Genomic DNA, 12,712 nt, shown 5'->3' with positions numbered 1-12,712 from the left:
ATGGGAAATAAGGCAGCATAGCGACCTGAATCTGAAATCCACGTTTGAAAAGGATAGAAGTAGCTACTCTTCAACGAGAGCAAATGGATAAAGTACTTAGAGGGGGGAAGATTATTTGGCTCTGGAGTAGCATGTTGTTTGCCACTATTTATAACTTACTGCTCCTTCAACACGCATGCTCAGCCCAGTTTGTTGATTGAATAGATTTCTCAATGAACAATCGATCAGCCCATGAAAAAAAGGGATGTTGCCAAAACTAGTTTAAGCTGCCTGCTCTTTCTCACTTAAATTGTCCATGCTACTTCCCAGGTGTTGCCTAATTCCCACCCATCCCTCAGAGCTCTCCAGAACATACTGCCTGGTGTGACCACAGTCTGTACCTGTGGAAGAAGATGGGACATCGCCAAGTATCAGTTCCCCCCAGCCATCCTCCTGCCCCATCCTCTCCCACTCGGCTTCTTTCTAGGGTTCATATGTACAAGCTAAAAGTACCCCATGAGTGGTCTCAACCGTTGAAACAGAAAAGATGAAATCCCTATACAATTTATCATACAACCTGCCCTCAGCTGCAGAAAGACGACTTTAGATTTCTAAGAAAATAAGGACCATCCCTGAAATTGCTACCAACAGCGAGCGAAACATAATTAGTATATCCTCTTGGGTACCTAAAACCTTGCTACTCCCTAAAAAATGTTCTCAGTGATGCATATTAACTCCCTGTCCTTCAAAAGTTACTAGAATAGGGAACAAATTAAAGGTCTTTTTTCCCCCATAACTCACACATTTCATTCTATTGGCAGGTTATAGTTACAGTGATAAGAATTCTCTGAAATTCTGTTCCAAGTATTTAAGGAAATATGCTGAAAAAAATGGAAGCCAGCTACAGTTCACACTTCTAAAACTGTTCTGATAAAGCTTTCCAGGCGCCAGACTCGGCAGCCCACCAAGAGAGAAAATAATATTCTGGGGACATTTCTACAGACTTCAATCTCTGAGGAACAATAGGGTTTCATTCTACTTCCCTTTTAAGCAGCAAACGTCTGTGCAAAAAATGAAAAAAAAAATAGAGGGAATTTTTTGAGCCAATTTGGTATAACGTATAATTTTTGAAGTGGTATAAAAGAAATAAGAGGAATTACTTCCACCGATGGATAAAGGAGAATTCTTCCTTTAGGCAATACCCAATGGCATGGAAAGTAGCAGTATCTTTATAACCATCAGGGAACTGGGCATTTTATAACACTATTAATAATGGAGGTCAGAGACTTAGTTTTACAGACAAGAAAATCTTTTGATTCCAATTCATAAAAAAAAAAAAAAAGATTACTCTATTTTTTAAGCACATCGAAAGTTCCAGGGAACCTATTTTATACTTAAATGCTTGTTAAGATTCAGCCTCCTGGAGTTTTCATCATGGCTCAGCGAAACAAATCTGACTAGCATCCATGAGGACACAGGTTCAATCCCTGGCCTTGCTCAGTGAGTTAAGGATCCGATGTTGCTGTAAGCTGTGGTGTAGGTCGAAGACGTGGCTTGGATCAGGTGTTGCTGTGGCTGTGGCGTAGGTCAGCAGCTACAGCTCGGATTAGACCCCTAACCTAGGAACCTCCATATGCCTTGGGTGTGGCCCTTAAAAAAAGAAAGATTCAGCCTCCCCAAATTTTCATATGAATTACCCTATCACATTCACAAAAACCCTGTGAGTTATAATCTCAATGAGCCGAAGATAAAATAGGCACAGAGGCAAGGTCATAGTAGAAAGCCCCACCAAGCATGATGTGGATGCCAGAACTCAGAACTCTAATGCAGTGTTCCCTTCAGAAGGCTGCAATGTCCAGGATCCAAAATGAACCAAAAGGAAATGAATCTTAGTTCATGAATCATTTCTCACAATGAAAACAAAAGTGTACATAAAGCTCACCGTGACTGAACATTTACCGTGTGCCTCCTACTGTCCTAGGATTTTAAGATCAATGATAAAAGAGACAGATTTACCAATATGGGATGGAAAGAAGCATGGTTCTATATGACAATGAACATGCATATATGATACATACAGATATTTACCTGTACATATGATACAGAAAATCATATATTTGTCTCTGAATGGCACCGTAACTCTTTCCAATGAACTTGAAACACAAAGAGACGTGACTACAGCACACACAACATCTTCCACCTGTAAGCCCCAGACTGTCCTCAACACTTGCCTTCCACACAGAGGTCCCCAAGCTGGTGCATCATTAATCACGCTTCATACGGGAAAAGCAGAGGCAAGTTGAGGAAAGGATATGTCATCTTTAGTATTTAACAATAGGAATAGCTGAAGTAATTGAGGTCTTTAATACATTAGGTTCTCTGCTATGTATTTTAAGTCCGTACTCTCTGAGTTTGCCCACACAAACACCTGAAATCACAGAAAGTATTATCTCCCCTCTATCAACTATGGCCCTCAGTGGTAACCTATCCACTTGCTAAAAACTGAAAAAGTTGAGCTATGAAATCCATGCTGTCGAAATACAACTCTTTTGCTCTCCCTTTGTATGTTCCATTGGCATCTTTACTACTGAGACACAAAGAATCAGAAAGCAAGAGAATGTTTCCCTAAAGAAGAATTCCCTCTAGACACAGGTCTGATCCCTGGCCTCACTCAGTGGGTTAAGGATCTGGCATTGCCATGAGCTGTGCTGTAGGTTGCAGACACGGTTCGGATCCCACATTGCTGTGGCTGTGGTGTAGGCCAGAGCCTACAGCTCCACGTCAACCCCTAGCCTGTGAACCTCCATATGCCATGGGTCCAGCCCTAAAAAAAGACAAAAAAAAATTCCCTCTAAGCAATGGGGATATACTGAACATTACGCCTTAAAATACGAATTCACAAATGAGGGGTAAACTAATAAAACACAGCAAAGGGTAATGTAATTATTTTAGATAAATAATACAAACCAAGAACAAGGCAAAGAGGAGTCCCCATTGTGGCTCAGTGGGTTAAGAACCCAACTAGTATCCATGAGGATGTGGGTTCAATCCCTGGCCTCGCTCACTGGGTTAAGGATCCAGTGTTGCTGTGGCTGTGGCATAAGCCTCAGCTGCAGCTCTAATTCAACCCCTAGCCTGGGAACTTCCAAATGCCACAGGTATGGTCATTAAAGAAAAAAAGAAAAAAAAAGAAAAAAGAACAAGGCAAAGAGACTATTTGAGAAATGTACAGAAGGTACAAAAAAAGATAATTCACCAAAGAATTAGGAGCTCGTCAAAAGACTATATAACATTTAACCTTAGCCATACTCAATAAGAAACAAATTAAACTACAGGAGAATATGATACTTTACCTATTTAACTGGAAACTGTTGTTTGAGTTTTAATTAAAATACCCAGTGTTATTAAAATCATAGGGAAACTGTCCTAGGATTTTAAGATCAATGATAAAAGAGACAGATTTACCAATATGGGGTGGAAAGAAGCATGGTTCTATATGACAATGAACATGCATATATGATACATACAGATATTTACCTGTACATATGATACAGAAAATCATATATTTGTCTCTGAATGGCACTCTTGCCTTGCCTGAAGAAATATACATGGCCATAATATTTTTGGAAGACAATTTGACAACACATATTCACAGCCTTGAAAACATCCAGTTCTAGGAAGTAATCTAGAGCAAACAACCTGGTGAAAACATTTACGTTTAATCACAGCATCATATATCCCACCCCCAAATGAAAATGCCATCAATCTCCAGAAACAACAAGTTATTTAAGTAAGTGATGTCATATAAAGGTATGGAAAACAGACACTAAAAAATGAATACTAAGATGAGAAAGGGTGCCTTACATGTCAAAAGGTAACAAAACAGAATATGAGAAATCTTCTACACTTAAAAATGTGTATGTCTTAGCATCTCTGCTAAAACCATACCCATTTGGGGGGGCTTGAGATCCTGCATGAACTTTAGCTTCTTGGCAGCAATTCTCTATTTTCCATAGTTTTAATGAACATGTAGTACTTTTGAAAACAGAAAAAATAATAAAGCATTATTTGAAAAAGAGAAATATTTCATGAATGTGGTTCAGGAAGACACCAACTTGTTAAAACTACTCAATACATTTCTCAAATCTAAAAGCAGAGAAAATCTAAGTATGGCACTGATGAGAATGTGTGTAATATACACCACATAAAGAACAAACCCTGTTATCATTCAGTTAGGCATTTGGCTAATCAGTGAAATTTACCCCAAAGCAAATAGATATGCTTTTCAAAAATTTAAAGATATGATTTTTTTTCCTGTGCAGTGATTATTTTATATATATATCAAGCTATTGTTTATTTGGTAGAGAGATAATACACAAAGAATAAAACACTTGAAACTCTGCCACAAATATTACGTTCTTGCATTGATATGGCTATGTCAGTAGGTATTATGGTGGATATCATAATCCAAATAACTTTTTGCCTTGATTTTCTTCTTCATTCAGGACCATGAACACTGCCGTTATACTCAACTATTCTTTGAAAAGATAAAACTCATAGCTACACAATACTATTTTGGATAAAGATGTCATTGCAGGTCTATACGTCTACTCTGCTTTTTTACAGCATACTCTGTTCCAACACAACTCAAGCCAAACATTCTTCTCCACACACTACCAACTCCTACCTTCCTGTACCTTCCATGTCTTAGGTAAATGTGACATGATCCTCCCTGTTCCTGAGACCATGTACATGATACTTGTTTCAGCTTTCAGCCTTTCTGGAGGACTCCTCCACCTCATCCAGTGACTCCAAAAAAGAACACACTCAGCACCAGCAAGGATGTACTAGAGACAAGAGACTGAATTGGGCTCTTTTATATTGGGAAGACTTGGTTTGCTGCCAAAGAAGTTGCTCTTCCTGGAAATTAAATTATTCTGTGTTACTGAAGGTAATGACTGCTACGTTACTGTAATGTTTGAAAGTCCAAATAGAATATCTGAAAGGGAAGAATAGAATTTATTTTAAGAACTGAGCTTTTTTTTTTTTTTAGGTTGAGTAGTCATGCTCGGAGTCAAATCAAACATCATGTCTATTTGGAAATTCAGTTTTTTTCTTCTTTCTTGATGGTGTCCATTATTGCTCCTATTCAAAGTTAAAATTTAAAACAGCAGCCAAAATCTAATTATCTACACTGAAGTAGAGGGCTATGGACAATAGCCAGCATGGGTCATCATTTATATACAGTTTGGGAAGTCAGATTTTGACACTTTCCTTTTTATGCCCAATTCTCACCACTTACAAGGCCATCCAACTACTGGCAGTCAAAGTCTAGCATGGGAAGTAGGGAAGAAATGAGTTATTTTTACATTGGCAATACATAAATCAGCTGAATTTCATGGACCACACTCTATAAATCAGCCAGGGCACTGGACACTCCCCTGGTAATTCCTGATAGAGTGTCAAAATACCATAAAATATTTCAAGAGCTCAACCACCAAGCAAAATACCATTAAAGGTACTATATTTAGAATTCTACAACCAGAATTCTTTGTGAACCATGTCAACGAGGAACACATTTTCCCTACTTATGCTCTTTCCTTCCAGGTAAAGGGAACTTAACTAACTCTGGTCTCTCCCCAGCCCTTGGCTTTCTCTGCCCCTGAAGAATAAAGGAAGCATCTCAGTTAGTTCCTTCCTTCTTCCTCTGTCCATCTCTCTGCCTGCAGGGATCCAGGGCTCAGAGGCAGCTCTGGACTTGTGGAAAGGGAGGAGGGGCGTAAGGTCCTGAGATGTCATGTGGCATCACAGCGAGCTAAATCTAATCAAAATGGGTATTTCCCCCATGGTGGCCACTCCTTTATCTTTTTTTCCTTTGAACATCCCAACTTTTTCAGAACCAAGGAAGGCTGGAGTAGAGGGTTAATATTGCTTGGGTTCCTTAAAGACACCATCAATTCACATTTCTGCACATTTTATAATTTAAGGTAAATGCATACCTTTCTGTGATTTATGTTGTTGCAAATTTAAAGGAGAAAAGATTACAATAAACAATGTAAGATGATGAAGATGTTTTTAAACCAAAAAAATTATTTAAAACATGTATACAAAATGCACTTTCCTTAATATACATACATCAAATCAAATGTCTAATGACAGTTGTGATAATATCTATTAAGCAAAAAATGTTATTAATGAAAAAACTCCAATCCTCACCCTATGCAGGATAAATGTATTAACTGATTTCAGTTATAGAATGAACTGTTTCCCATCATCTAATGCTATAAACTAAACATCCCATTTAGTAATAGATTCCTTATCATTTAGATCTTATAGAAACTTTGACATTTACAGTTATTTAACCAAACATAATTGGCTCACCCACTTACGTTGATCCAAAATCAGAAAGGTCTTTTATTATAACATGTATTTTATTCTCGTAACTTATAATTGGCAGTTCCCACAACAACACATAAATTTGAATATAAATCCCCACATTTATTGTCACAACATTTTTCTAACTGAAGGTAAATGAGTCTCCTGTTACATGGGTCACATTCTGTAACAAATTCTAAGATTCAGCCAAGCATTATTATCATAAAGATCTCAGTTCCACCTCTTTGCAGGAGCTGGGCAAGTCACTGATGCAGCTACAAGTAAAAAGATGAGTGAAAAGGACCATTTATTTTCAAAGAGGTACCAATGGACACATACCTTTTTTCCCCAAGAGCTTGATTTTAATTGGGGGTGGGCTGAGTCTTCACTTTATGTAATAAATTTAGCTGTTTAAATTTCTTTTTGCTTTGCTACAATGATGTTACGGTGGGATTCTGGCTCTGTGGTTCTAAACAGAGCAGATGTTGAATATTTGACCTCACAGAGAGCGATGCCTATTAAACTGTCTGTAATATTCTTTGTACAGTGTTAATCTTTGTAGAAAGTTTGATCTTAATCAGATGAAGAGCATAACACTAACAGAGTATTAAAATTTTGCAATTTCTGAATGTTAGATTCTTTTTTAATAATGGTGCTGGGAGATAAAATTTGTTTCTCTTTCAACTTAACTATGATATATTTTAATATGCAAAGATCTGGCATGTTGTAGAGTAGAAAACATTTTATATGCAAATCTACATGATAAAGTAATAATTTAATAGGAGTAGGGAGAGAACATAGCTATTTCACAGCCTTTGTTAGGGTTGTGGCTTTTATAACATATTTAATAATACATAAATGAAGCATAAATATTCATCCAAATATGTAGATACACATCTCTTGTATTTATACAAACACTTATAATTACAAGCCACTTAAGCACTTACTTTACCCTGAAATCAATCCTTTAAGATATTCTGTCGTATTGAATTCATTTTTAAAAACAAGATATACAAAGATGTCACGTTATCATTGACTATGTTTTCCATGCTGTGTATTTCATCCCAATAATGCACACATTTGGTTTATTTAGTCAATAGTATATATTATTGTACCCATTTGAGGGCTGAGAAAACTGAGCTAAAAACTGAGGATCACATAAGTGGCCCAGGACACACAGCTTAATAGAGACAGAGCTGGGATCTACTCAAAGCCAATGCTCTCTCCCATTTCTGCAGCTACTTGAAGCAGAATCAAAAACAGCATTATACTATAATATATATTTCAATACATAGTCTAATGTTATATATAAATGCATTAAATATTTTTTAAAATGAAATATATATGTATATATACATATTGGTGTGATTTCTGAAAAGTTACATGTGAAATGAATTACATATATTAAAATATATTATTCCATTAATTGTCATTTCAGGCTAGATACATATTCCTAGAGAAGAAGCTGGACTTTGTCCTACAGTGAGCATTATAGGGACACAAGCAAATTACCTTCCTAAGATGAAAATCTTCTAGGGAGCATTGTTTCACCTATTTAGTCATTATTTATAATTTGTCAAAAACTAATTGATACAGAGTATAACTTCAATATCCTAATATAGTTAAGACATTTCCACAAATCAATTAAGCATGATACAGAGCTTGAAATTATACTCAGCTGCTATGTAATCAAAAGATAAACAACTGGAGGTGTCATAACTACACATTTTTGTTAGGAGTCTTAACATTTTTAATGGAATAAAACCACAGTATGATGAAATGTTTCTGTGAGTTTCCTAGGTTGGAGGTACTGTTTGTGAATATAATTGAATTCATTAAACTCAACCAGACAGTTTATTAATCAGGAAGCCAGACTGGCAGAGAATGTGACAGAAATTATTTATCTATGACACGTTTAATATTTTACATTAATATAAGAAGCTGTTGCTTTGGCATATAATCAGATAAACCTGAATCCAGCAACAAATATCATGAACTATTCTTGCCCAAATTAACTTCTCAGCCACATCCATAGGACATTCATCACAAAGCCATCAAGTACCATATCCCTGAGGACACCTTTGGAATATGCATCATGAAAACCATCATGGCAGCCAACTGAAGAATTTGGCTTGAAGGTGTATTTCAGCCAGTAAAGACTTACTGTACCATACTTTCAATGGAAGTACCAGATTTAAAAACACCCGCTGGTCTTTTCTTGGCACTTGTTCACTCTTGAAATTATGATGCTCAAGTTTAAATACTCTCAACGATATGGCATCTTTTAAAAATAAAAATCTTCATAAAAAATAAAAACTTTTAGGAATAGTAAGTAACCCTACCATAACCAATTCCCTGCTAAATAAATTAAAATAAAGTTCACAAAGAGAAACAACCATAAATGGGCATGCATATCTTCTGGGGATAATCATCAGAAAAAGAAAGGAAAAAGAGAGAACGCTTTTGGCAGTTCAAAATGTCAACAGCTCCTATTTTAGTTCCATTGACTTGTTACAACCAGATATACTGGTCCATACAAATTATCCCTGACTTTATGAACAAATAAATCACAATAAATTATTTTAAATGTAACTTTAATAATTTTTTACATAAGGACAACCTGATGAAATTACTCTGGAGAACTCAACTATTCCACAAAAACACATACCATAAAAGAGAATTTTGAAAAAGCACAACAGAAACTAGCAAGCTCCATAATATTATTAGGAAATAGGAAAAGGACTGCATATTCACTTAGATGTCAAAGGTAATATTATATTTGAGAATACGATAACTTCATGTTTAATGTTAAGGTCATTATGAATGTGATATTATCCTTAGAAGTTATTTAACAAAATTACAAATCACATTTTCCAACTAATATCATTTGAATTCCATTTTTCTCTCTGATGAACTATTTCAGAGAAAGAATTGGCTTGTGGGCTAATTGTGAAAGACGGGAAGTTGATAGAAATACTGTAATTTGACAGTGCATGACTTTTATTACAAACAAGGAAAACATCAGTGACATCTATAATGATTAGATTATACAATGACACAAACATACACCAAATTAAATAACTCCTTCGCACAAGACTATGACAATTTTAATAGAGCAACAACCTTCCATACTCACTACAATTGCCATTCAATCAAGTATTACCATCTTTAACCCACAATATAACATAAAATTCATACAACAAAGAATCTGAAAAAAAAAGGATCTGTGTATAGTGTAACTGAATCACTGTCATACAGCAGAAATTATCACAACATTGCAAATCAACTATACTTCAATAGAACTTTTTTAAAAGCACAGAGGAGAAAAAATTTCCCAATTAAAAGTTTATTAGGAAAAAAAAAAACTCATACAAGTAGTTTTTCCTCACCCATCAGCTGCTCTGTATGCACACACAGGCACTGAGAAATCTCCACTAGTCCTTTAAGAATCATGTTTAAAACGGAAACACTAGATTCAAAAGGAAAAGTCAAAAGACATGAATATCTACTTCACCTACTGCTTCTTTTTTTGCAAAAAATCTAATATTAAAACAACACAACAAGCACAAGAGTGTGTTCAAAGTGCTCTTGGAAAGTTCTCTGAATGTGAAAAAGGTGAAACTCAAGCAATATTGGTAAAACTAACCACACTCTTCAGTTAACTCCAGCCGCATGGGCGATAGTAGTCTTTCCAAGACACTAAGACTCTTTAGCTGTATAATCACAGGCCTCCCAAATTTCAACATCTCGCCCCAAATGCAATCATCTTCATTCAAGTCCTGAGATCCTGTAACCCACAGACCAGAAAGGGTGCCACTTAACATTTCCCCCCAAACATTAAAAATGGATTCTGTGTGTGTGGCAAAGAGATTTCATGGTGGTTTAAATTCTAGCATCGAGTCCCTATTTGAGAATGCCTGCCCCTCTCTGTCATACTTCCCATACAGCAAGACCCCCAAAGTCATGCACAGGTTCAGTCCTGTAGTTCAATATGAGTCATATCAAATACTTTCCCACCGGATTTTAAAAGTGGTGCAGCTCTAAAGGCTTCTAATCCTGTATGTGATTTACTAACAGCAAAGAGACAAACTGAATTATCATCAGTAGCTGGTGGTAGTTTAAAGCTGCTGATGGAAGGATGCACAATGAGATAACTCTTAGGTAGTTGCAGCACCTCCTTATTTTCATGGAAATTGTTGCAGAAAAGTCCAAGCATCCTAAATATCAGTCACATAGTTTCTAAAAGTGAAAATATATACATCCATATTAGTCCTGAAAGATGTCTATAACTATTCATTTTCTAAAGCAACATATTTGCTTGGTAACATTAAGCATGCATGTGAAAAACACCTTTCAGAGCCCAAGCAAATCAGATCAGTTCAACTGAAGCACGCAAGGGGAAAATAACACCTTGGAAACCACAACCTGCCCCTCTTTTTCTCTCTTCCCACTCTTCACTATCCCCAAAATTTGCAATGGAGCGCAACTTTAGGCATTTTAGAAGTAACTGCTCGTTGTGGGAAACACACGCACACCCCAAAACCTCCCAGATTGTTTTCCTACCACACAGACCAGGAAGGTTGCACCACCTCTCCAGTGACTTAATTCTGAATGTAGTGGCTGGAACCAGCCGAGCAGCAATCGATGGAAACACATTACATACCAGAATGAGAGAAGGTCGGCGAAAAAGAAAAGCAGCTTTGCTTTCGGCCATTAATTACCGATCACCCAAATATCGCATCGCAACATCCCACCCACACGCACAGCGTTCCAAACCTGGGTTTCAGGCGGCGCTTTCCGGAGCCTCTCTATCTATTGTCAGGACGCAGAAGCCCCCGAAACCTGTGAATCGAGCTGAAAATGCTTCCTCTGAAACAGCTAAATATAGACCAAAGGGCTCTGGGTCTGGCAAGCAGCGGGAGACTGAAGAAACAGCCATGGACGCATATGACTAAGTATTTCCATTTTGTTCTAGCCAAACATCGTAATGACATTGAACATAAGGGCAAAAGACTGGAGGGAAGTCCTCCCCACCCCCACCCGTCTTCTCCCGTATATTAGGGACGTCATGAATGCAACGGGTCTGTTCTGGAGGGTGGCGGGGAGCGGTATTGTTGGTGTTGCCCTACATACGCCTCCTACGGGGGAGATGGGTGGCGGGGAGGGGGAGCACGCGGAGAAGCCACTTGGTAACCGCTCTGAGAAAAGCACTAACCCTGGCCCCCATTCCAGGCAGAGCCGTTTTCCGAGAGGGGACCTAGCGCGATCGCGGTCCTCCCCTGGCTGGCAGGACCGCTCTGGAGCCGCCGCCGCCAGCCGGCCGGGAGAGCCGAGGACCAACCCCCACCGGCGGCTAGAAGGAGGAGGAGGGCGAGGAGGAGGAGGACGACGCCGAGCGGGATGCGCCCGGCCCCAGCAGCCCGGCAAAGGCAACTCACCGAACGGCGCGGCGCCCGATTGTCTCCTCGCGAACATGCACCCGCCGCCAACGACAGCTCCTCAGTCCGGGGAAAGGCGTGCGCGCCGCCGCCCGGCTTCAGGGCAAGGTCCTGACCTTGTCCAACTGCAGCATCTTCCGCTTTTGTTGTCTGAGCGCGGCCGCGGGACAAGTGATGCTGGCGGGGAGCAGGGGCGAGCGCCGCGGGGGAGAGGCGGCTCCCGACGCGAGTGCGCTGAGCCCGGCCCGGCGGCCCCTCCGAGCGCAGCGAGCGCAGCGCCCCCTGCCCGGCTCCGCGGGCTCCGCGGGCTCAGGGCTCCTGCGGGCTTCCGCGGGCTCCTCCGGGATCCGGGCGCCGCCGCCGCCGCCGCCGCCGGCCGGGCTGGGAGAGCCGCCGCCACAGCCGCGCCCGCCGCTCCGCTCGGCCGGCTGCCGCCGCGGGCGCGAGCCTGGGGCCGCCGCGGCGCCCGGCGCCGAGCGCTCCCGTGCTGCGCCCCGCGCGCGGCCCGCGCCACCTGTGCCGCCGCCGCCGCCGCCGCCGCCGAGGGCGAGGCTCCTCCCGCGGCGCGCGGCAGCCTCAGCCTCCACCTATGCCTCGGCGGCCGGCTCGGGCGCCTGGCTAGTGAGGCAGCGTCCGCCCCGCCGCCCAAACCTGCCCTGGGTGCCGAGCATGCCCAGTGCCGCCGCGCGAGCGCGGCGCTTCGCCGTGCGCATTCCACTTCTCCTGGTTTTCGCGGCAGCAGAGGCAGCAGCAGGAGAGAGGGGAGGAGGCCCCGGGTTGCGAGAGGGCCGAGCATCCTTGGGAACACACACCCCAGCCCCCAGATGGGTGGATGTTCGCGAACCAGGCGAAAACTAGAAAGGACCGGGGGAAGGCCTGGAACCCCGGTATGGACCGGTTCTCAAAGGACGAGTTACTTC

At 40.6% G+C, this 12,712-nt stretch overlaps 1 protein-coding gene across 3 annotated transcripts in view; it reads right to left on the bottom strand.

The window, feature by feature from the left end:
* The window catches only part of CTNND2 (catenin delta 2), a 1,041,823-nt gene extending 1,029,366 nt beyond the window's left edge, over positions 1-12,457 (bottom strand). Inside the window, exon 1 of one of the 3 annotated variants that reach the window (XM_047768122.1) lies at positions 11,793-12,457. In XM_047768122.1, the coding sequence (XP_047624078.1) occupies positions 11,793-11,829 (37 nt within the window). In that variant the 5' untranslated portion in view covers positions 11,830-12,457. Of the gene's footprint in view, positions 1-11,130; positions 11,286-11,792 lie in introns of those variants that run through there. The other 2 variants (XM_047768109.1, XM_047768114.1) reach the window with 2 other exon arrangements.
* Positions 12,458-12,712: the final 255 nt, after the last annotated feature.

This window comes from Phacochoerus africanus, chromosome 1 (assembly GCF_016906955.1).
Source record: "Phacochoerus africanus isolate WHEZ1 chromosome 1, ROS_Pafr_v1, whole genome shotgun sequence".
NCBI classification, from domain to species: Eukaryota; Metazoa; Chordata; class Mammalia; order Artiodactyla; family Suidae; genus Phacochoerus; species Phacochoerus africanus.
This window is presented reverse-complemented; position numbering and strand designations above follow the sequence as displayed.